The 24915-nt window shown below is 39.9% G+C and overlaps 1 protein-coding gene across 2 annotated transcripts in view; it reads right to left on the bottom strand.

Annotated features, from left to right (window-relative positions):
- The window catches only part of ATRN (attractin), a 180028-nt gene that overhangs the window by 108363 nt on the left and 46750 nt on the right, over positions 1 to 24915 (bottom strand). For both annotated transcript variants that reach the window (XM_025399043.1, XM_025399044.1), the window contains exons 2-6: positions 16162 to 16245; positions 11220 to 11333; positions 5987 to 6115; positions 4374 to 4579; positions 2210 to 2378 (exon numbers count right to left, since the gene is read on the bottom strand). In XM_025399043.1, the coding sequence (XP_025254828.1) occupies positions 2210 to 2378; positions 4374 to 4579; positions 5987 to 6115; positions 11220 to 11333; positions 16162 to 16245 (702 nt within the window). The remainder of the gene's footprint in view (positions 1 to 2209; positions 2379 to 4373; positions 4580 to 5986; positions 6116 to 11219; positions 11334 to 16161; positions 16246 to 24915) is intronic.

Here is a 24915-nt window from a genome sequence, read left to right as displayed (position 1 = left end):
AAAGATTGGAAAGTGTCTCAGGTAAGATCCCCTGCAAGCAGAGCTGGAGATGGGGATTCCTGTAGAAGTGATTTACTGAGGGAATGCTCTCTTGACAAACATCAGGAAGTGAGACAAGCAAGGCAGCAGGAAGAAGGAGAGGATAAGCAAAAAGGTGGTCTCAGCTGAAGTATAGCTTTTACCTGATCCCAAGGGGAGCCCTGGAACATGAATTTTCCCATGTAGAAGCAGGGTCAGACTCATGTACCTCCATCCAGCCAGTCAGCAGCTGGGGGCCAGGGTGACCATCCCATTTCATCCAGTACTGAGGGGTTTCTTAGGACACAAGACTCAGTGCTAAAACTGGGAGAGTTCCAGTTAAACTGGTTGGTCACTGTACTAGGGGCTATCCTGGGGGTAGAGCATAGTATTCTAGGTGTTCCTGGGTAAGACAGCTCCAGTCTGCTGAGAGAATTCTTCAGAGAAAGGGTCAGCTATGAACTGACAACAGCCAAATTGCACAGCATCAGGTAACTGTGTGCACCAGCCAGGCAAAAATAAAGAGATTTGGGCAAGGCACCAACAGTGTCCACCACAGAAGGGGGGTAGAATGTGGAACATTTAGAAATGAGATTATAGAGGGGCTGCAGTTATTGATAATGACACAGTCTAGGAGGTGCCCACACAAATGACTTGCTGAGGTAGAGTCTGGAAAGACAGCATGAGCGCCTGAACAACTCTGGGGCTTCCTCTGGGTTGTCCAGCCAAGAAAGAATAGAGACTGACAGCTGTCTTTCCCCCAGAGGGAAGGGGGATGTGTAAGAAAAGCTCTGTAGAGATCTAATCTCCTATGAGATCTCTGGGTGCCACCTGTGCCACTCCCACTGCTGGCAAACAGTTCTTCTGATGAAAACCATGAAAATACCTAAAATCTGTATACCTAAAAACTATAATAATATGTGACTTTAAATTCATATTCAGGAAAGCATTTGTGTTCCAGGCAAAGAAAATAGTTTGAATCTATGTATGGGGAAAGAAAAGAATCTGGAGGAAGACTACTAACCTGACCTGACCATTGCAGAAATTAAAGGGCTTGAACTAAGGCAGCAGCAATGGGAACAGAGATTGGGCCAGTTCAATCCTACACAAAAAGAACAAAGCTGGAGGTATCAGGTTACCAGACTTCAAACTATACTACTGGGCTACAGTAACAATAACAGCATGGCACTAATACAAAAACAGATACACAGACCAATGGAACAGAATAGAGTCCAGAAATAAGGCTTCACACCTACAACCATCTGATCTTCAACCTCTGTCTCCCAGGTTCAAGCAATTCTCCTGCCTCAGCCTCCTGAGCAGCTGGGACTACAGGTGCCCGCCACCATGCCTGGCTAATTTTTGTATTTTTAGTAGGGATGGGGTTTTATCATGTTGGCCAGGCTGATCTCAAACTCCTGATCTCAAGTGATCCATCCACCTCAGCCTCTGAAAGTGCTGGGGTTATAGGCATGAGCCACTGTGCCCAGTCTGACCAAGTTTTATTACAGAATTTGCTTGTGTTTCTTTGATTTTGCTAGACTAGTTGTGCAATGTGTTTTAACGACTATGGGGGGATGCAGAAACTAGGCCACCACTGCCATATTTCCAGAATCCCTTAATGAACAGATGCTGGTTTTTTGGACAATCTTCATTAATAGAAAATGCCTAGAAAAAAGTTCCAGGTAATAAAATCAGCAAGATTAAATTTATAAATTTTTTTCTACAAGTCCACCTCCACAGCTAATTCCACTATGACAACACATATTCTCCCTTCAAAATGAGCAGCATGGGATCAGCAAATAGACTTTGAACCCTGGGACGTATTAGACGATGGTATAATTTCCACTAGCAAACTATAAATTCAAACCATTTGACCTTGGAACTATTAATTAAATTAAAAGATAAAGTAATCCCCTACTTATATAGAACTTACTACAAAACTTAAAGCAAAACATCAGAGACAGTATTTGAAAAACATGAATGCGTATCATGACAATGAATTTTTTGTAGCATTCAATTTTAAAAACTCAACATATGTTAAAACAATTTGAAAGACTACTACCAAAATATTAACAGGGATTTTCCTTAGGTAGTAGAATTACTGGTGATTTATTTTTGCTTATCTGTGCTTTATAAATTTTCAAAATAAAAAACTAAGCTTCTTGCAAAAATGTTTAAAATAACTTACGCTAGAACCATGTTGTAATCTGAGTGGTTGAACATATATCCTCCAACAACCCACATAATGTTTCCACTGACCACAGCTTTATGAGATGCTCTGGGGAGCTTTAAGTTAGAATATTCCTCTCGAGTCCAAAATGACTGGTTAGCTGGTACAGGAACTGAACATCCAGGACCTAATAAAAACATAATGAATTAGCTTCACAAAATACAGCTTTAAAACTTACTGCATTTCAAGTTTTCATCATCTAAATGTAACAAATATTTAAATAATAGTCTTTCCTTTAGCATTTAAATATCAGACAAATCCTTTAATTTGTTATTTTAATTTATTCAGGGCATTGACCAAGGGTAAATCACATACTTTCTAATGATGACTTGACTATATCCAGGTTAGAGTTTTTTTGGTAATGAAATACCTGCTTAAGCAACTCTCAGGAGAAAGCCCAGATAAATAAATAATTAATTCACATGAAAAATCTTAAGGATAAAATATATAGTTATCCCTCAATATCCACAGGGGATTGGTTCCAGGACCCCCTTGGTACCAAAATCCACAGATGCTCAAAGTCCCTAATTTAAACTAGTGGTGTAGCACTTGCATATAACCTACACACATCCTGCCATATACTCTAACTCACGTCTAGATTACTTATAATACTTAACACAATGTAAATGCTATGTAAATGGTTTTCATATGTGTATCTTTTATTTGTATTATCTTTTTTTTTGAGACGGAATCTCACTCACTCTGTTACCCATGTTGGAGTGCAGTGGTATGATCTCGGCCCACTGCAACCTCGGCCTCCAGGGTTCAAGATATTTTCCTGCCTCAGCCTCCTGAGTAGCTGGGATTACAGGTGCCTGCCACCATGCCCAGCTAAATTTTTGTATTTTTTAGTAGAGACAGGGTTTCACCATGTTGGCCAAGCTGGTCTCGAACTCCTGACCTCAGGTGAGCTGCCTGCCTTGGCCTCCCAAAGTGCTGGGATTATAGGCGTGAGCCACCATGCCCAGCCCATATTATCTTTCATTGTGTTTTTTTCTGAATATTTTCTTTTTTTTTTTTTTTTTTTTTTTTTTGAGACGGAGTCTTGCTCTGTGCCCCAGGCTGGAGTGCAGTGGCGCGATCTCGGCTCACTGCAAGCTCCGCCCCCCCGGGTTCACGCCATTCTCCTGCCTCAGCCTCCCAAGTAGCTGGGACTACAGGTGCCCACCACCTCGCCCGGCTAATTTTCTTGTATTTTTAGTAGAGACGGGGTTTCACCGTGTTAGCCAGGATGGTCTCGATCTCCTGACCTCGTGATCCGCCCGTCTCGGCCTCCCAAAGTGCTGGGATTACAGGCTTGAGCCACCGCGCCCGGCCTTTTTCTGAATATTTTCTACACACGGTTGTTTGAAATTGCAGATGCAGAATTTGTGGATATGGACGAATAAGTGTGATAACTAGACCTGGGAGCAATCATACAAACTATCCATCTTCTGGTAAATCAAGAAACTTAAACAAACTGAAGAGACAGGCTCCATTCTTGGGAGGTTTGGCTTCTGCTGCAATATTTGCACAATGGTAGATACTGAAATGCTTCAATTATTAACTCTACAATGTCAGCCAAACCCAACAAACTAAATTTAAACAAGCATATTTCCTTTCAAAATAAAAAGGTTCTGAGGAAGGGGTAAGTTTACAAGGAAAATCACCAAATTAATAACAGTTATTATCACTCACCCCTTAAAGAATTCCCTAAAGCTTCTTTAATTATTTCTGTAGATAATACTATTCGCTAACTCCTTTTAAGATTCTAATATATAACTGATTCCAGTTTTCTCTGAACTTAGAGTGTGTTTCTGAGGAAATATCATTATTGTCAGCTCTTGTCCGATCTCCCAGCTTGGCTCTCTGCTACATCCTTTTATGACCGAGTCCAAGTTCTTCAACTTTCACAAACAGGTTACAAAAAACGGCCTACCCTCCATAATTCTAGAGACCACGACCACACATCTATGAAATGGAAATTCATAAGCAGCTGGATAGAGGGATGTTTCAAGCTTAAATGCTACCTGGTATTTGATTAATATAAACTATATAGGTGCTAAGAATAAAGTCAATCTATTTATTTAGCCGGGAATGTTCTATAAATGGAAGAAAAAATAAAAATGAAAGAAGCTCCTACCCTGCCAGCCTGAGAAGCAGGAGCATCCTCTGACATCACTTGAATTGCAGATGCCTCGACGAGGAGAACCACAGTTGTCTGTACAGTAAGGAATGTCACATGCTTCACCTTTCCAGTTTTCAGAACATTCACATTCAACAGTATTGCTGTTATTACTGATCTTACACTCTCCTCGGCCTGAGCAGTTATTCGGACACATGTCAAAACTGTGAAAATAGCAGGGTAAATTACATTAACAGAACACAACACTTCGATTAACTTAGTAGAACTTTCTCTCACACAGGTTTAAGAATCTCACTGTCTCAGTTCATTCACAAGCATAACTTCAGTACTTAAAGATTCAGTCCAAATGGGTTTGCTCAACACTGCATAGCTAGAGCCTGAGGTACAAGTAATGAAATCAAATCAACCCTGCTGGATTCTCATAATAAGAGGATAAGAATAAATAACTCATAAAGTCAAAGAAATTACAAGGAGGGAGGAGATTTTTGCAGAACTGTCAGCTCCTCAAGGGTGGGAGGATTATCCTATTCTTCTTAGTAGCCTGATAATGATAAGCTTTACAGAATTGCTGAGTTCATGGTTGCAAGTTTGGAAAGGAAAAGAATAAAACAAACTGCCAACAATAAACCACCATCCTCATGGTACATATTCCTCTGTATAGTCTCTGAAAATTTGTATATAATAGAATTTAAGGTTACTGCCCAGATTGGTATATTTAAAATTCCTTAGTAATTTTATCTACTCATTTCAGAAGCAAGAAGGCAGGCTACTTTAACTTAATGTAAGAATTGAACTATGGCCAGGCGCAGTGGCTCACAACTATAATCTCAACACTTTGGGAGGCAGAGGCAGAAGAATCACGGTCAGGAGTTCGAGACCAGCCTGGCCAACATGGTGAAACCCCGTCTTTACTAAATACACAAAAAAATTATCTGGGCATAGTGGCGGGTGCCTGTAATCCCAGTTACTCAGGAGGCTGAGGCAGGAGAATTGCTTGAACCCAGGAGGTGGAGGTTGCAGTGAGCCGAGATCGTGCCACTGCACTCCAACACGGATGACAGTTAGACTCTGTCTCAAAAAAAAAAAAGAAAGAATTCAACTATAATGCATCCCATAATAACATAAGATACTTGTACTGACAGTGCTTTGAAACAATGTAATTCAGAATTTAAAAGAGGGGGATAAATGAGCTATCAAGGTACTTTAATGATATAGATTTCTCCTACTATTGAGTACATGACAACTACTAATATTTGTTGAGCTGTACTTTGTAAAATTCCAATGTTTTTGTCCATTAGCAGAAAAGTCCCCCTCTTCTAGGAGAAGTTCAACAGCAGCAACACCTGGGTTTAAATTGTGTTCCCACCACTTACTTTGACAATCTACTTAACCTTTTCCTGTCAGTTTCCTCAATTATAAACGAGTAGAAAAACAGAGCCCAGACCTCAATGAATTTATAGAAAAATTTAAAATGAGAAAATCCATGTAAACTGCCTGATGCTATGCCTGGCACACTGTAAGCTCTCAATCTATGTTAGCCATTATTGTTGTTAAAACATAGTAGATAGTCTCCTGAATGAAACCACAAATACTAGACTTAAGAATCTTACCTGTAAGTAATATTAAATCCAGTCAAATTATAAGCAGCATCACTAAAAAAATGCAGCAGGGCATAACCTGATGTGGCAACAACCTCAGGGACAGTCTCATTGCCATCTCTCTCAGGAACAATGAGGCCACTGAAATGAAAACACACTTCTTATAGAGGGAAGCACAAGCACAGACATGTCAAATTGTAGCAGACACAAATTTAAAACAAATCCGTCCTTATAATTTAAAAACCACATCCAGGAAGAGAGGCAAATTCCTGTGATAAATACATAGTGCTACCCTACTAGTTCTGGATCCTTGAGGAACAGATCTGAATCTTTTGCTAGGCTTCCTTTATTCTGAGTTGTATTTCTAATGAGATTTGAAATCAATGACCCTATTCTTTTTCTTATAAAACTTTTTATAGTGCTTCTTTGAAAAAATAAACTTCCACAATCACGTAAAGTAACAAATTTTATGAGTGATGAATACTACACATATATTGCTGAAAGACATGAGTTCTTTTTGTTTGTTTGTTTGTTTGTTTTGAGACAGAGTTTTGCTCTTGTTGCCCGGGCTACAGTGCAGTGGCGCAATCTCAGCGCAACCTCTGTGTGCCAGGGTTCAAGTGATTCTCCTGCATCAGTCTCCTGAGTAGCTGGGATTACAGATGCCCGCCACCATGCCCAGCTAATTTTTTAATATTTTTAGTAGAGACAGCGTTTCATCATGTAGGTCAGGCTGGTCTCGAACTCCTGACCTCAGGTGATCCACCCACCTCAGCCTCCCAAAACGTAGGGATTACGGGCGTGAGCCACAGCGCCCAAGATATTTTATATAAAATATTTATATAAGAATATGAAGAAGCTAAACAAACACCCATAACTCCAACACTGTTAGCATTCTAATGCATTTTCTTAGCCTAATTGATGTTATTTACATTGTATATTCTATTTTACAAATAAAACATATGCATTTTCTATATCATTAAAATCTCCCTAGGTTGTCCTTAGGACCTCACTCACAACCCAGCACATAATAGATTCTAAATGTTTGTTGTGTGACTGGTATAAAACAAACAAACAAACAAACAAAAAAACACTTACTGAGTAAAAAGGTCTAAATGATGCCTTTAAGACTCTAGAGCCATAATACCAACTTGCTTTCCAGAAGAGATATGTAACTTGAAATCATATCAATACAGAATGAATTGTTCTGTATTCCCACTTCACTCTGCCACTTCACTCTGCCAACAGCAAGGACTACTAGGTTCTATTTTAATTTTGCTAATTTAATAAGTAAAAAGCAATATTTAAATTGTTGTTCTGAGTTCTTTTTACTCCTGAGGTTAATCGTTTTTCTTATGTCTACCTGCTGTTGCATTTCTTCATATGTCCGTGATTTTTGCCTCATTATTGATTCGCGACCACCACCACTACCATCATATTTGGTAAAAACCGAGATCCTTGCCAAGCCCTACACAATCTGTCCCAGACACACAACCTCATGCTCATTCACTCTGACCTAGCAATTCTATTTCTTTGTAGAAAAAATACTTGCTCATGTACACAATGACCAATATACAAGAATCCTAACCACAGCACTGTTCAGATGGCAACAGGTTGGAACCCATCTAAATGCTCATGCCCAGAAATCTGACTGCATAAGTCACTGCATATTACATAGGTCTGCGGGACTAAAAAGAAGCTCATCAGGCATTCTGATAAGGGCATAGGGGAGAAGCAAGCTGCAAAACAATGGGCCTAGTACATGTGTACACTTACATGTACCTATATAAATGCATACAAAAATGACTGGAAGAGTCCATAAGCAAGGAATCAAAATGAAGAGGGAAAGGATTTTCATTTCATTTGTTTTGCTTTGTTTTGTTTTGAGACAAGGTCTTACTCTGTTGCCCAAGCTAGAGTACAGTGGCACGATCACAGTTCACTGCAGTCTTGACCTCCTGAGCTCAAGCAATCCTCCCACCTCAGCCTCCTGAGTGACTGGGACTACAGGCACACACCACCACGGCTGGTTAATTTTTAAAATTTTTTGTACAGATGAGGTCTCACCCTGTTGCCCAGGCTGGTCTTGAACTCCTGGGATCAAGTAATCCTCCTGCCTCAGCCTCACGAAGTGTTGCGGTTACAGGCCTGAGCCACTGTGCCTGGCCCTTTATTCAATATATATATATATTTTTTTCTTGAGACAGAGTCTCCCTCTGTCGCCCAGACTGGAGCACAGTGGCGCAATCTCGGCTCATCGCAACCTCCACCTCCCTGGTTCAAGCAATTCCCCTGCCTCAGTCTCCTGAGTAGCTAGGATTACAGGCATACACCACCAAGCCCAGATGATTTTTCTTTTTTTGTATTTTTAGTAGAGATGGGGTTTCACCATGTTGGCCAGACTGGTCTTGAACTCCTGACCTCAGGCAATCTGCCCACCTTGGCCTCCCAAAGTGCTGGGATTACAGGTGTGAGCCACCACGCCTGGCCCTTCAATTTTTAATATGAAGACAGAACTCTAGGAACTCTGAAACTCTGGTGCTCCAGGAGTTACAAAATAGTGATGCATTTTCTACTATGTATTCAACTAACAAATATTTACTAAGCATTTACTACCTGTGAGACACTGTTCTAGGTACCAGGAATACAACAGTGAATAAGACTATGTCCCTGCCTTCATGTAGTTCACATTAGAAAAACAACAAATAAGCCCAGATACTCCCCACATACATAATGCCAGGTAGAGACAAACGCTATGAAGGGAAGGAGAGCAGAGGGAAAGAACAGAAGGTGCTACTTTAGAAAGGGTGAAAGGAAGGCCTCTTGGAAGAGGTGACATTTGATTGGAGATGTAAATGAAGGATTAACCATCATCATGCTTTCACTGGTTATATACACCAGAATCCCTTGAAATGCTGAAGGAATAAGTACTGACAAGACCAGGGCCACCTGGAAACAGGTATGTCAAAAGCAATCTTCGGCTGGATGCAGTGGCTCACACCTGTAATCCCAACACTTTAGAAAGGCCAAGGCGGGAGGACTGCTTGAGCCCAGGAGTTCAAGACCAGCCTGGGCAACATTGTGAGACTCCATCTCCACAAAAAAAAAAAAAAAAAAAATTAGCTGGGCATAGTGTTGCATTCTTGTGGTCCCAGCTACTAGGGAGGCTGAGGTGGGAGCATCTCTTGAGCCCAGGAGGTTGAGGCTGCAGTGAGCTACGTTCCTGCCTCTACACTCCAGCCTGGGGGAGAAAGAAAAGGAAAAGGGAAGGGGAAGAGGAAGGGGAAAGGGAAGGGAAGGAAAAGGGGAAGGGGAAGTGGGAAGGAGAAGGGGAAAGGGGAAAAGGGAAGGGGGAAAGGGAAGGGTTCCTCTAGATCACACAGTCTAACAACTGCCCCACCAGCGCATAACTTTCTTTAAAAAAAAAAAAAAACAACTCTAAAAGGAATAATGTTCTTTTGAAGAATTTTCTCAATCACTGTCTCTGCTCTACCACTGCTACCACTGTTTATCAAATATACCGTCCAGGTGAACCACAGAGTGATGTACACCTGCTTGGCTCATGTTCCTACAAGGCTCCTGATAAGCTGATTCAAAGTGCCTGGCATACAACAAGAGCTCCATGAATTCTGATTAACAAACACAGTAACAAGTGAATCCCCAACAAGTACTATTATGATAACATCACACTTAGTTTTTGGGCCTGTGTTAAAGTTTGGGGTGCTTCTTGCTACAAGTTACATTTCAAATGCTGGCATAAAGATACACACTCCAACACTTGGCCAATGCCACTTTAAATGTTCAGCACAGCCATCCACCCTGCTCTTTGGCCTTGTAAATGAACCTTTAAAACCCAGAAAATGGCCTTGGTTCTCAGTTCAAAGATACGTCCGAGAGATTTCTAAGCCAAAGCGGGTGGAAAAACACGAGGACACAACAGTCACCTGATCTCCTGTCCTTGTGTACTGTTTGCCTCCTGTTAACTCCCTCACCCACACGGGACATCAGCCAGACAAGCCCCACGTGAGAAACACAAAAAATATTTGTTGAACTGATTTCTTTTTAAAGTAAAGGAAATAAAACGTTTGAGACAAAGAAATTTAGAAAGCCAGTTGCAGGTGGTTTCCTAAGGGGATATGCATTTTAGAAAAATATACAGTCATACACCACATAATGACACTTGGTCAACAATGGACCACATATATGACAGAGGTTGTATAAGATTATAATACTGTATTTTTTCTGTACCTTTCCATGTATAGATATGTTTAAATATACAAATACTATTGGGTTACAATTACCTACAGTATTCAGTACAGTAAGATGCTGTACAGATTTGTGGCCTAGGTACAATAGGCTGTACCATATCAGCAGGATGTACAGTAGGCTATACCATCTATTGGTGTAAATACACCCTATGATGTTTACACAATGATGAAATCATCTAATAACACATTTCTCAAAACGTATTCCTGTTGTCAAGTGACACATGACTGTATTTTAAAATCCTCTATCAAGTAAAAGGAAGAAAATTAGAGACAGTTTTGAATTCCCATGTGGCCAAAAACATAACAAACAACACAGCTACTTGTTGCTAATCAAAAGTAAAACACCCTAACAATTCAGAACACTCCATATATTTGGTGTTAAATTGCTTCTGTTTAACTACTAATGTAAATGTACTTATTGAAAAAAATATATATAATAAGTATGTTCCTGATTTCTCCACAGGTAGCCACTGTTCATTTTATGTGTACTGTTCCAAAAAGTTTCCCTCACTCATGATGCACATACATATACACACACAGTTATATCTGAACTCAACAAATAACTCCTGAAGGCCTATGCAATGGGCACTACACAAGGAACGTGATGGATGTTATTCCTGATTTAAATTTTTCACAGAAATAGTTTCATTCAATATATTACTCTCAAAATATTTTGTAACGATAAACTTCACCACCACCACAAGGAGCAGGTGAACTTAATAGAACTATCACAATTTTACAGATCAGGAAACTGAAGAGAGAAGTCACGTACTATGCCTAGAAACTTACCCAGGGCTACAGAAACCAAGTTAGCACTAACACACAAGTGATGCTGGGACTCAAGAACTAGTATTTTTTCCATAAAATAAATGTGTTAAGTGATAATAAAGGTGAACCCAGTAAGAATGCAATCCAGAAGATATGTTTAAATTTAGAATCAAACAATGATGAAAGAACGCTTATATGACTGAGCTTACCTAAATGCAGCAACTAGCGGTGCATAAATTGAGTCCCCATCATAAACGTATAAATGGTCCCAACTACACTCTGTAGCAAAATGATTGAAACGAAGTCTCATTATTCTATTTGGCCTGAAAAGAATAAAAAAAAAGGAATTTATAATAAAATTATTGTAACTATCAGACATTTGAGAATATAAAAATTCAGATTTTTAAATTAATAATATGTAACACAGTCTAACAACTGCCCCATCAGTACTCCTTCATTTGTCAAAGATTTATTTAGTACTCTCCATGTGCAAGACTACTAAACATGCAATGGGAAACAAAATTGATGTGGTCCATGATTCTGGGCCTTACAGTCCATTCAGTGGCCACTCTTTAATGGCCTCTGAACCAACCAATTAGCCTTACCATTTCTGCACTTCCTTATTCAACTTCAGATTCCACACTACGTCATTTCATAAACATGCCTGCCAATCCTCTAAATTTGCCAGCCCCTCTGATTTTTCATGACACTGGCTGGCAAAAGCTCTGTTCTACAGGAAACCAGTTATCTGCTCTAAGATTGAATCAGGAAAAAAAAAAGACGGGGGGCGGTGGAGGTAAAAAAAAAAAAAAAAAAACCTAAGCTGTATTGGAGAAAGCCATACCTCTACACCACACCACTGGATAGATTGGTTTCGGCATTGGTCTCTGCTCTCCAACTGCAAATGGCACTTAGATTCTGCCAGCAATCCTACCAATTCTCTCTCACTCTCCACAACTGCTACTCTCAACGACTATTTCAAATCACCCAGTCCCACCTCCCTGCTTATGCTCAGCAATCAGACAAAAAACCCTAAAATTCCCATTTTCCAAAATTCTATACCTATCTGCCTCTCTTTCTGTTTCTCAAATATTTTACATCTCCCTCTCATCTGGAACTTTTGCATCCACATTTAAATCTGCTTAAGTATCACATATTTTACAAAAATAAAAACAGGCCGGGCGCGATGGCTCACGCCTGTAATCCCAGCACTATGGGAGGCCAAGGTGGGCGGATCACGAGGTCAGGAGATCGAGACCATCCTGGCTAACACAGGGAAATCCCGTCTCCACTAAAAAAGACAAAAAAATTAGCCAGGCGTGGTGGTGGTTACCTGTAGTCCCAGCTACTCGGGAGGCTGAGGCAGGAGAATGGCGTGAACCCAGGAGGCGGAGCTTGCAGTGAGCCGAGATCGCGCCACTGCATTCCAGTCTGGGCAACAGAGCAAGACTCCGTTTCAAAAATAAAAAAAATTAAAAAAATAAAAATAAAAACAAAAAGCCTCAAATCCCGACTCTCCCTCTACCAAATACCTGCCCTACCGTTTCTCCTCCTAATAAGGTAAAACTTTGCAGAAAACTTTGCTTTCTCCAGTGCCTCTATCTCACTCACCCCTTCACTCTCTAGCCTGGCTTCAGTCCAACACTCCACTCAGAAAGCTCTGGGAATATCAACATCATTATATCTTGCTGATGCCTAATTCTATTTCTCCAGTTTAGATCTGTCCTCTACCCCACACTTATCTAACATCTCTAGGTTAACAACTAAATAAATACATAAACAAGTAAACTCAGATGGTGATGAATACTGTGAAGAATTATTAAAAGAAGGTGATGTGGCAGCACAAAAAGCAGTAGGGAGATAGCCCAGTAAGCTTTGGCAACATGAGAATGACAAGAGACAAGCCATGTGAAAAGCCCAGGGAGGGAACAGCATGGTCTTAAGGGAGAAAGAGGCTGACATGTCCAAGCAACATGAAGAAAATCAGCGTGCCTGAAACACAGCAAACAGAAAATCTTAAGAGATGAGAAGCGGGAGGTGGGCAAGGGGCAAAAGCAGGAGGCCAATTTCAAGGCTACTGTGTGGCCCAGGAGAGAGAGGATGGTGGGTCTCCCAGTTGTAGAGATGGAGGTGAAAAGGAGTCTGGTGATGGATTGGGGAGACATTCTTTTTTCTTCGAGACGGAGTCTCGCTCTGTCACCCAGGCTGGAGTGCAGTGGCTGGATCTCAGCTCACTGCAAGCTCCGCCTCCTGGGTTCACGCCAATCTCCTGCCTCAGCCTCCTGAGTAGCTGGGACTACAGGCGCCCGCCACCTCGCCCGGCTAGTTTTTTGTATTTTTTTTTTTAGTAGAGACGGGGTTTCACCGTGTTAGCCAGGATGGTCTCGATCTCCTGACCTCGTGATCTGCCCGTCTCGGCCTCCCAAAGTGCTGGGATTACAGGCTTGAGCCACCGTGCCTGGCCGACATTCTAAAGGGAAAACTGACAGAACTTACTGACAGGCTAAATGTGGGGAATAAGGAAAAGGAGGAATGAAAGTTTCTTTGCTTCGTTTTTCGCTTACACTGAGGAAGAACAACCATTGAGAGCATATTCAGAAAAACAAGTGGAAGAGGGCGTCAGGTGGTTATGAACTGATAGGACAGAGCAGAGCTCCTTAGAGCAGCACTTCTCAAAATGAAGTCCACAAAATGCTACAGGTCCTGAGACCCTTATGGGAAGTCCCAGGAGGTCAAAACTATATTCACAGTAAAACTAAGATAGCATATATTTTATCGCCATGCTGGCATTTACTAATGGTTCAAAGAGCAATGGTGGGTGAAACTGTGGGCATCTTAGAACAAATTGAGACAACAGCAGCAAATGGTACTAGTGATCACTGCTGTTCTTCACCACCAATTGCTCACAGGAAAAAGAAAAACTGCCAGTTTCATTTAAGGATATCTTGATTAAGCAGTTTAAAACTTCTAATTTTATTAAATCCTGACCAATTAGTAGACATCTCTTTAATATTCTGACAAGATGGAAAGTAAATATAAAACACTTCTCTTGCCTAATAGAAGCACCATGGTTTTCTCAATGAAAACCACTTTTGCTACTGTTTAAGTTGCAAGCTGAATTAGCTACTTTTTTCTTACAACACCATTTACCATGCTTACTTGAAAGAACAATAAACAAATTATGGTTATTCAGAGTTGGATATCTGGCAGACATTTTCTTAAAAATTAGGAAAGCAAGCCTGTCACTTCAAAGAAAACAACTGACAGTATTTGCTGCCAAAGATAAAATACAAGCTTTCAAGTAGTAATCAGGATTTTGGAAAATTTGTTATCTGCCATACTTAGAACTTTTTGAGGAGACTGATGGTGATATTAACCAATGTGATTTTTTAAATATTATGTAAGGGAATAAATATATCAACATATGGAAGATCTGCATAATTCAATGACCTATTGTTTTCCAAATGACCTATATATCATGTTACCAAATCATAGATGGGCAAAAGATCCACTCAGTGCAAGAAAACCAATGGATTTTAATTTAACAAGTACCAGAAGTTCCTTCACATAGTTTCAGATTCCAAACTGCAATTTACTTTTAAGAAATTACTACTTAAGTTTTGATATGGTATCCAAGAAGGCTATATACAATTATTTTATAATACTGTACTATTAATATCTTTTTTCCTACTTCATATTCAAGTGAGGCCTCATCTTCTTGACACGTTTCAATCACAATAACATACTGCAACAAAGTGAATGCAGAAGATATGATAATTCAGCTCTTTTATCAAGCTAGACATTAAAGAGATTTGCAAAAATGTAAAACAATGTCATTCTTTTCACTACAATTTTTTAAATATAAGGTTCTTTTTCATTAAAATATCATTTGTACTAACATGTAGTGGGCTTACAATTGTTGCTTTTAAATGAATAAATAATATTTGTTGGTTATAAGTTCTAATATGGTGAACACAGACAAACATAAACTTATTTGGGGCCGGGGGCAGTGGCTCACGCCTGTAATCCCAGCACTTTGTGAGGCCAAGGCAGGACGATCACTTGAGGTCAGGAGTTCGAGACCAGCCTGGCCAACATGGTGACACCCTGTCTCTACTACAAAATACAAAAACTTAGCTGGGCATGGTGGCACATGCCTGTAATCCCAGCTACTCGGAAGGCTGAGGCAGGAGAGTCGCTTGAACCCAGGAGTTGGAGGTTGCAGAGAGCCAAGATCACACCACTGTACTCCAGCCTGGGCCACAGAGTGACACGCCATCTCAAAATAAATAAATAAATAAATAATAAACAAACTTATTTAGAATCCTCAAAGTTTAAGAGTGTAAAGAAGTCCTGAGACCAAAAAAGTTTGAGAAATACTGCTTTAAAAGTCTCCCATGAAGACAAGGAGAAAAAAAGCAACAGCTAGAGGGACACAGTGGGTCCAGAGAAGGGATCACTTAAGCAATAACAGTTATTACAATTTTCTTATCCACAACAAAAATAGATACTTAGAAAAATAACACAATATTGTAATTTTCTAATGCTTTAAGCAAACCATTAAAAATATGTAACTGTGGCTGGGTGCAGCGACTCACGCCTGTAATCCCAGCACTTTGGGAGGCCAAGGTGGGCGGATCACTTGAGGTCAGGAGTTCCAGACCATCCTGGTTAACATGGTGAAACCCCATCTCTACTAAAAATACAAAATTAGCCGGGCGTGGTGGCAAGCACCTGTAATCCCAGCTACTCAGGAGGCTGAGTCAGGAGAATCGTTTGAACCTGGGAGGTGGAGGTTGCAGTGAGCCGAGATCACGCCACTGCACTCCAGCCTGGGTGACAAGAGCAAAACGCTGTCCCATAAAAAAATATATATATATATATTTAAAAAAATAACCATTTCTGAACTATTACAGTTGGAAATACACAAATTTGTGGTGTGTACAATTCATTTGCAGCATTAAATCAACATGAAACTTTTAAATTAATGAAGGCTAAGAAAAATAAAATTCACTTGTCAAATGAAAGGTTATCAAGTAAATGTTTTAAGTACTTTATGCTACAGATCGTTAATTTTATTTGTGGGAAAACTAATGCCACACTGACCTCTATGCTAAAAAAACAAAAATTAAGTCAGCCATTTCTACTTACTGTCCTTCAATGAGCCAGGTGCACTTCGTTTTATATTTATAATTTCCAGGTCCATCTGTTACAAACCCAGAAGATCCAGTTAGTCTGTAATTTAAATCAAAAAAGAAAACTTAAGTCTATGATATTAATTTCATATATTTTTATATATTTTCATATATTAGTATTTTTAAATTCTTAATATAATACAAATTAAACATAATGGGCACATTAACACATACTGTAACCAGTAGAAAATGACTAGTTATATTCAGATTGCATAAATTTAGATGAAACAAATACTTATCACATACATGAAAAAAGAAGACAGCAAAATATAAAAAGCAACAGGAATGAACAAAACATACCTAAATCTTAATTTTATGTCATCCTTTTTCCTTTTGGTAAAGATGGGTCTCGCTATGTTGCCCACGCTGGTCTCAAACTCCTAGCTTCAAGAGATCCTCCCACCTCGGCTTCCCAAAGCACCAGAATTACAGGCTTGAGCCTTCACACCCAGCCATAAATTTCTTAAATTTGTTTTTTTTTTTTTTTTTTTTTTTTTTTTTTTTTTTTTTTTTGAGACGGAGTCTTGCTCTGTCACCCAGGCTGGAGTGCAGTGGCCGGATCTCAGCTCACTGCAAGCTCCGCCTCCCGGGTTTACGCCATTCTCCGGCCTCAGCCTCCCGAGTAGCTGGGACTACAGGCGCCCGCCACCTCGCCCGGCTAGTTTTTTGTATTTCTTAATAGAGACGGGGTTTCACCGTGTTAGCCAGGATGGTCTCGATCTCCTGACCTCGTGATCCGCCCGTCTCGGCCTCCCAAAGTGCTGGGATTACAGGCTTGAGCCACCGCGCCCGGCCTGTTTTTTATTTTTTGTAGAGATAGAGTCTCACGAAGTTGCCAGGCTTGAACTTATGGCCTCAAGCAATTCTCCTCTCTTGGCCTCCCAAAATGCTGGGATTACAGGCATGAGCCACTGCAACCAGCAAGTATCTGCTGCTATATAAAAATTTTTAATATTTAAGAAGGACGCTATTTCCAGATCATTTTTCTTCCCTCTTTCTTCAACAACATCAGCCACTCGGAACACAAGCTCGCTTCTGGATCTGCCTCCCTTACCTTCTGAGTCATCTCCCAGCTACTCCTAATGCACTACAGATATTAATAAATCGTTCACTCTATTCCACTATCTGCATCAACATCTAAGATGTTCCATCCAAAACCCAGCCTCTCCATTTCTTAACCTCACCATTAACTATCTTTTCCTCCACCCCTCTTTAGCCATCCCCTTCTCTGGCCCTTGCTATTACCAGTAACAACATTACCCACAAAAAAAGCACCCTAACCTCTGACTACTGTCTCATGTCTCCAGTTCATTTAGCCTATTTCCCCCTTTCCAATGAGTCTTCAGCCCCATGGAGATCACCAATACACCGAACTATCATTTCTTCACTGTTCACCACCTACCATCCACACATGTCACTTTCTCACATACCTAGTTAAGACCCCATAGCCCATCACAAGAATCATACCCTGCAAACCCCTTGATGTTCTTGCCTTTCTCTCCCTCTGCTGTACTCGCCTGATAGAGATGTATCCATGCCTTACTCCCCAAAATCCATTCCACCCCAAAATGTTAGTTGAAGCCAATCATGTTTTCCCATGCCCCTTATCATTGACTGATTAGAAATGTGTATCAATTAAAATTAGGTGTGGGCTGGGTGTGGTGGCTCTTGCCTGTAATCACAGCAGTTTGGAGGCTGAGGCAGGAGGACTGCTTGAGGTCAGCAGTTCAAGATCAGCCTGGCCAACACAGCAACACCCTCATCTCTATTTTAAAAAAAGAATATATATCTATATAGACACATATATATATACACACATATATATAGAGAGAGAGAAAAAAAAATTAGGCTTTAATGCAACTGACGGAAAAACCTAAATAGTAATGGACTAACCACCAAGATAAAAAAATCCAAAGGTAAGCAATCCAGAGCATGGAAATCCAAGGCATTTCCATGATCATCAGGGACCTAATGCTGTTCTATACTATTGCTCTGTCATCCCCAACATGTGGTTTCTACCTCATAATCCAAGATAGTGGCTCAAGCTCCAGCTATTATACCCAAATTCTACCCAGCAGGAAGGAGGAAAAGAAAATGGAGGGTACACCCTCTCTCCCCTTGTTAAGTCACACATGAAAATTCAACTTACATTCGATTAGCCAGAAGTTACTGACATGTCTACAAGTAGAGGGAGGCTGAAAAATGTAGCCGTTATCCCAGATAATCATGTACCCATCACAAAATCAGAATTCTTTTTACTAGAGAAGTACGAAAAGGCTATGATGTGTAACCATGAACCTCTGACACAGCATGTAATCTAATACTTAGATGTGAGGGCACATCTGATGGATGACTTCCAGGAAATATTTTCTCATTCTTAAGAAAGTGTGTGGACAGGGAGACACGCCACCTAGATCTCCTCTTCAAGGAAGGACTTGCTGCCAGCAGCAGCAGGGAAGGTGGTCAGCAGAACATCAATTCCTTCAGGGGCTGCCTTGCTGCAGGTTTTGCCCTTCCCATGGCAGCCCATACCATAAAGAGTATAAAGGCCCAGGCATTTCAATCCAACATGGGGCAACTCAAATAAGCAACCCTGACCCAGAGTTCCCCTTTGTCAGGACTGCATTGGAGCTCAACTTCTTCCTTTGCCTAATTCTGCCTAATTCCTAAAACACCTTCCTCTACAACACTAAAATCAAGTTGTAACCCAGACTCAGCCTTAGCAAATGCTTTTAAAAAAAACAGCCTATGACAAACATCCAAGAAGAGACCGTCTCATTCTTCTCTCTCTGGACTTGGCTATGGCTGGATTTTACAGCTGGAAGTACTACAGCCTGAACACAAAGCCTGTGCTATGCCTAAACACAAAGCCAACACCAAAAATGACAAATCAAAGGAATGCAAAGTCCCTGAAAAAACAGTATCAACCACCCACAAAAACCACCTTACTCTAGGCTTCGAGTTTCTTAGTTAATTTCCCACTGGTTATTGTTTTATTGCATGTGTGTGTGTGTACACACTTCCTTGATTCTTTGTTGTAGGGCCTAACATAAAAGGTTTTATGGCTCTCCACTATGCCTCTCCTACTCCTAAGAGTTTCAGTGGACTTCACATGAACACTTAGGTTTGCAAATCAACATCAGTTTTAGAAAAGAAATAATTGTGGTTTTTGTTTTTTTTGTTTTTGAGACAGAATCTCACTCTGACACCCAGGCTGGAGTGCAGTGGCACGCTCAATGGCTCACTGCAGCCTCAAACTCTTGGGCTCAGGTGATTCTCCTACCTCAGCCTCTGGAGTAGCTGGGACTACAGGCACACACCACTATGCCTAGCTAATTTATTTTAATTAATATTTTTTTTTAGAGATGAGTCTTGCTATGTTGCCCAGGCTGGGAAACAGGTCAGTTTTATTTTAAATGTTTACTTAGTATCTTTAAATATACATATTTATATAATTTTACAGATAATGCACAGATATGATCACAGACAATTTTTTTTTTAACCTACTTCCCCAGTTACTCTGACCCACCCTTGACCAAGGTAAACATTTAACCACTTAGCAGGAATTCCTAAATACTTTTCTTCATACTCATGAGCCTATGATATAGGCATGGTTCTCTTAAATTATTTTTTGGTTACGCAAATTATTACATACTTTTCTGCATCTTTCTTTGCTCACTCAACAAAACCTTACGGAAATTTCTCAAACTAATCTGGTATTAGTCTAATTTATTTTTTCTTTATGTAGCATAATATCCCATCTATGGAGGTATCATTTTTCCTGCCTTTCCCTACTAATGTTCATTTTGTTTCCAGTTGGCTGACAATATGCACATCACTGCAATAAATATCCCTATACATATGGCCTTACTTGGGCTTTTATTTCTAAGATTAGAAATCTTAGGAGGAGGTATACTAGGCCAAAAGGAATATGAATTTTAATTGTTAACCAAGCTGTCAAATTATTTTCCAAAAGGCTGTAACAATTCACATTTGCACCAGTAATGTATGAGAATATGCTATTCTCCACATCCTCTCAGCATTAGGTGTTCCTGTTTCTTTTAAATTATGTGTTTTTAATTCAAAATTCCCTGTGTTCTAATAAATGGCCCACAAGTGGTTACTGAAAGTTTAAAGGAATTTGAAAGAGAAAGGCCAGGAATATCAACCTAAAATTTCAGGTCAAGTTTTACAGTATCGTTGATAATCTAGGTGTGGGCATGGGCAACACCTGTATGCTAGGAAAACCTAGTTCACTGGCAGTCACACAAAGGCATCAAACTGAAAGGCATTTCAATAATGTAAGTCTACAAATATAAAGAATAAAGATCTTGCCACTACCAATTTCTCAGTTCAAGAATACTGAGGCAATTCTGCAGTGGAAACAAATATAGGGAGAATAGGGGAACAGGAGGCAGGTTTCAAAGGAGTCATCTCATAGTTATTTCTTTCTACTTTACCTGTATTATTACCAGACAACATAGCCTATAAAATCTCAACTTTTCTCATCTGTTAAGATTTTCTTTATGGTCAAGTACCTTGGACATTAAACTTTGACCACAGTTCCCTGGACATTAAAAAAAGATCTATTCCAGGAATTTAAAACATTATTTCTACACACATATAATCAGGTTTATTAAATGCACTATTCAATTCCTTATACTCGTATTTTCATCTACTAGACCTAATTCTGATAAACACGTACTGAAATCCTGGCCAGGTGCAGTGGCTCACACCTGTAATACCAGCACTTTGGGAGGCTGAGGTGGGTGGATCACGAGGTCAGGAGTTCGAACCCAGTCTGGCCAACATAGCAAAACCCCGTCTCTACTAAAAAAACAACAACAACAAAATTAGCCAGGCATGGTGGCAAGCGCCTATAATCCCAGCTACTTGGGAGGCTGAGGTAGGAGAATCGCTTGAACCTGGTGGAGGCAGAGGCTGCAGTGAGCTGAGATCTCACCACTTCACTCCAGCCTGGGTGAAAGAGCAAAACTCTGTCTCAAAAAAAAAAAAAAAAATTATATATATATATTTTTTATATATATATATAGTTCATAAACTATGTCTTTTACGATAGTAACAATTCATTTACCTAGTTTGATATTTAAATTTCGCCTTGTCTAATATTATTATAATTACTGATCTTTTGGATATTTTCCTGTATCTTAGATCTTTATTCAACTCTTTTATTTTCAGCTTTGTCTATCAAGTTTTCAATAGTTTGCTTCTTCGAAACAGGACTTGGTTAGGTTTTGTTTCTTAAACTAATCTCACAGTATTTTACTGGCGCAATATATTGACAGTATTTTACTGGGACAATATATAATCTGACGGTATTTTACTGGCACAATATATAATCTATTTGCATTTAGTTTAATGACTGCTATACCTATTTGATTCCTTCCAACCAAATGTTTAATCAATCTTAGTGAAAAGTAATTTATATATAATAAGATGCAGCCACTTAAGTGTACAATTTGATAAGCTTTGACAAATATATACATGAAGTGTAATCTCCTCAAACAGGATATAAAACAGTTCCCTCACCCCCAAAGCTCTTTTATATCCCTCTCCAGGTAATCCCTACCAACCTCTGCCTCAAACATTGATCTTATCTTTCCCACTATAAATCAGTTTTACAAAATTTGATTTAATGGAATTAAAGACACTTTTGTGTCTTGCTCCTTTTTATAAACATAACTTTTCTAAGCATTGTATCAATAGTTTGCTCCTTCACACTGCTGAGTAGTATTCTCTTGTATGAAAATACACAACTTGTTTATTGGTGGACACTTGGATTATGTAATTATAGTCTTTTATAAATGAAGCTAAGACATCTACAAATCTTTCTGTGGACAGGTATATACATTTCTCTTGAATAAATATACAAAATGAAATCACTGGATCAAAGTATAGATATGCACTTAAATTTTTAGGAAACTGCCAAACTGTTTCCACCTTACAATCACATCTTCAAGGTACGAGAGCTCTACTTATTCCTCATCAGTTCCCACCTTTGGTATAATCAGACCTTTTATTGGTTATTCCAGTAAGTATGCATTATCCTATCTCATTATGACATAAATTTGTATTTTTCTGATATTTAAAGATTTTCAGAGGCTGGGCACGGTGGCTTATGTCCATAATCTCAGCACTTTGGGATGCCAAACCAGGTGGATCACTTAAGCCCAGGAGCTCAAGACTAGCCTAAGCAACATAGTGAAACCTCGTCTCTACAAAAAACTTAGCCAAGTGTGGTGGTATGACCTTTAGTCCCTTTGGAGGCTAAGGTAGAGGATTGCTTGAGCCCAGGAAGCAGGTTGCAGTGAGCCAAGATGGTGCCACTACACTGCAGCCTGGACGACAGAGGGAGAAACTGTCTCAAAAAAATAAAATAAAAAAGATTTTGAGTACCCTTTCTGTGTGTTTACTGATCATTTGCACATATTATTTTGTAATGCGTTTGTTCTTACTTTCGCCCTTCTTTTTCTTTCCAACTTTTATCTTAGGTTCAAGGGGTACATGTGCAGGTTTCGCAGGGGTTTGATGTACAGATAATTCCATCACCCAAGTAATCAGCGTAATACCTGAAAGGCAGTTTTTCAGTCCTCACTCTCCTCCCACCCTCCACCCTCAAATAGATCCGGTGTCTGTTGCTCCCTTCTTTGTGTCCATGTGTACTCAACGGTTAGTTCCCACTTGTAAGTGAGAGCATGTGGTATTTGGTTTTCTGTTCCTGCATTAATTCACTTAGAATAATGGCATCCCTGCATCCACGTTGCTGCAAAGGACACAACTGCTTTCATTTTTACAGGTGGTAGTATTCCATGGAGTGTTTGTACCACATCTTCTTTTTTCTTTTTCTTTTTTGAGAGGGAGGTTCACCCTGTCACCCAGGCTGGAGTGCAATGGCACGATCTCAGCTCAACTGCAACCTCCGCCTCCTGGGTTCAAGCAATTCTCTGCCTCAGCCTCCCAAGTAGCTGGGATTACAGGCGTCCACCACCATGCCCGGCTAATTTTTCTATTTTTAGTAGAGACAGGGTTTCACCATCTTGGCCAGGCAGGTCTTGAACTCCTGATCTTGTGATCTACCCACCTCAGCATCCCAAAGTGCTGGGATTACAGGCGTGAGTCACCACGCCCAGCCTTCTGGTTGTTTTTCTATTTGTTTGTTTTTATAACTTAAGTCCTGGGATACATGTGCAGAACATGCAGGTCTGTTACACAGGTATATGCGTGCCTCAGTGCTTTGCTGCACCCATCAACCTGTCACCTACATTAGGTATTTCTCTTAATGCTGTCCCTCCCTAACTCCCCACCCACCAACAGGCCCACACCAGTGTGTGATATTCTCCTCCCTGTGTCCATGTGTTCTAATTGTTCAGTTCCCACTAATGAGTGAAAACATGCGATGTTTAGTTTTGTTCCTGTGTTAGTTTGCTGAGAATGGTGGTTTCCAGCTTCATCCATGTCCCTGCAAAGGACATGAACTCATTTGTTTTTATGACTGCACAGTATTCCATGGTGTACATGTGCCACATTTCCTTTATCCAGGCTATCAATGATGGGCATATGGGCTGGTTTCAAGTCTTTGCTATTATGAACAGTGATGCAATAAACATATGTGTGCATGTGTCTTTATAGTAGAATGATTTATAATCCTTTGGGTATACACCCAGTAACGGGATTGCTGGGTCAAATGGTTATTTCTGGTTCTAGAACCTGGAGGAATCGCCAGACTGTCTTCCACAATGGTTGAACTTATTTACACTCCCACCAACAGTGTAAAAGCGTTCCTATTTCTCCACATCCTCTCCAGCATCTGTTGTTTCCTGACTTTTTAATGATCGTCATTCTAACTGGTGTGAGATGGTATCTCATTGTGGCTTTGATTTGCATTTCTCTAATGATCCGTGATGATGAGCTTTTTTTCATCTTTGTTGGCTGCATAAATGTCTTCTTTTCAGAAGTGGGTGTTCATATCCTTTGCCCACTTTTTGATGGGGTTATTTGCTTTTTTCCTTGTAAATTTGATCTTTGTAGATTCTGGATATTAGTCCTTTGTCAGATGGACAGTTTGCAAAAACTTTCTCCCATTCTGTAGGTTTTTCTGTTCACTCTGATGATAGTTTCTTTTGCTGTGCAGAAGCTCTTCAGTTTAATTAGATCCCATTTGTCAATTTTGGCTTTTGTTGCCTTTGCCTTTGGTGTTTTAGTCAAGAAGTCTTTGCCATGTCTTTGCCATGGGATTGCCTAGGTTTTCTTCTAGGGTTTTTATGGTTTTAGGTCTTACGTTTAAGTCTTTAATCCATCTTAAATTATTGTATTAGGTGTAAGGAAGGGGTCCAGTTTCAGTTTTCTGCATATGGCTAGCCAGTTTTCCCAACACCATTTATTAAATAGGGAATCCTTTCTCCATTGCTTGTTTTTGTCAGGTTTCCCAAAGATTAGATGGTTGTAGATGTGTGGCGTTATTTCTGAGGCCTCTGTTCTATTCCATTGATCTATATGTGTTTTGGTACCAGTACCAAGCTGTTTTGGTTACCATAGCCTTGTAGTATAGTTTGAAGTTAGACAGCATGATGCCTCCAGCTTTGTTCTTTTTGCTTGGGATTGTCTTGGCTATACGGGCTTTTTGGTTCCATGTGAAATTTAAAGAAGTGTTTTCTAATTATGTGAAGAAAGTCAATGGTAGCTTGATAGG

The sequence above is a fragment of the Theropithecus gelada genome, chromosome 10 (assembly GCF_003255815.1).
Source record: "Theropithecus gelada isolate Dixy chromosome 10, Tgel_1.0, whole genome shotgun sequence".
NCBI lineage: Eukaryota > Metazoa > Chordata > Mammalia > Primates > Cercopithecidae > Theropithecus > Theropithecus gelada.
Note: the sequence above shows the minus strand (reverse complement) of the source record. Positions and strands in the feature narration are given on the sequence as shown.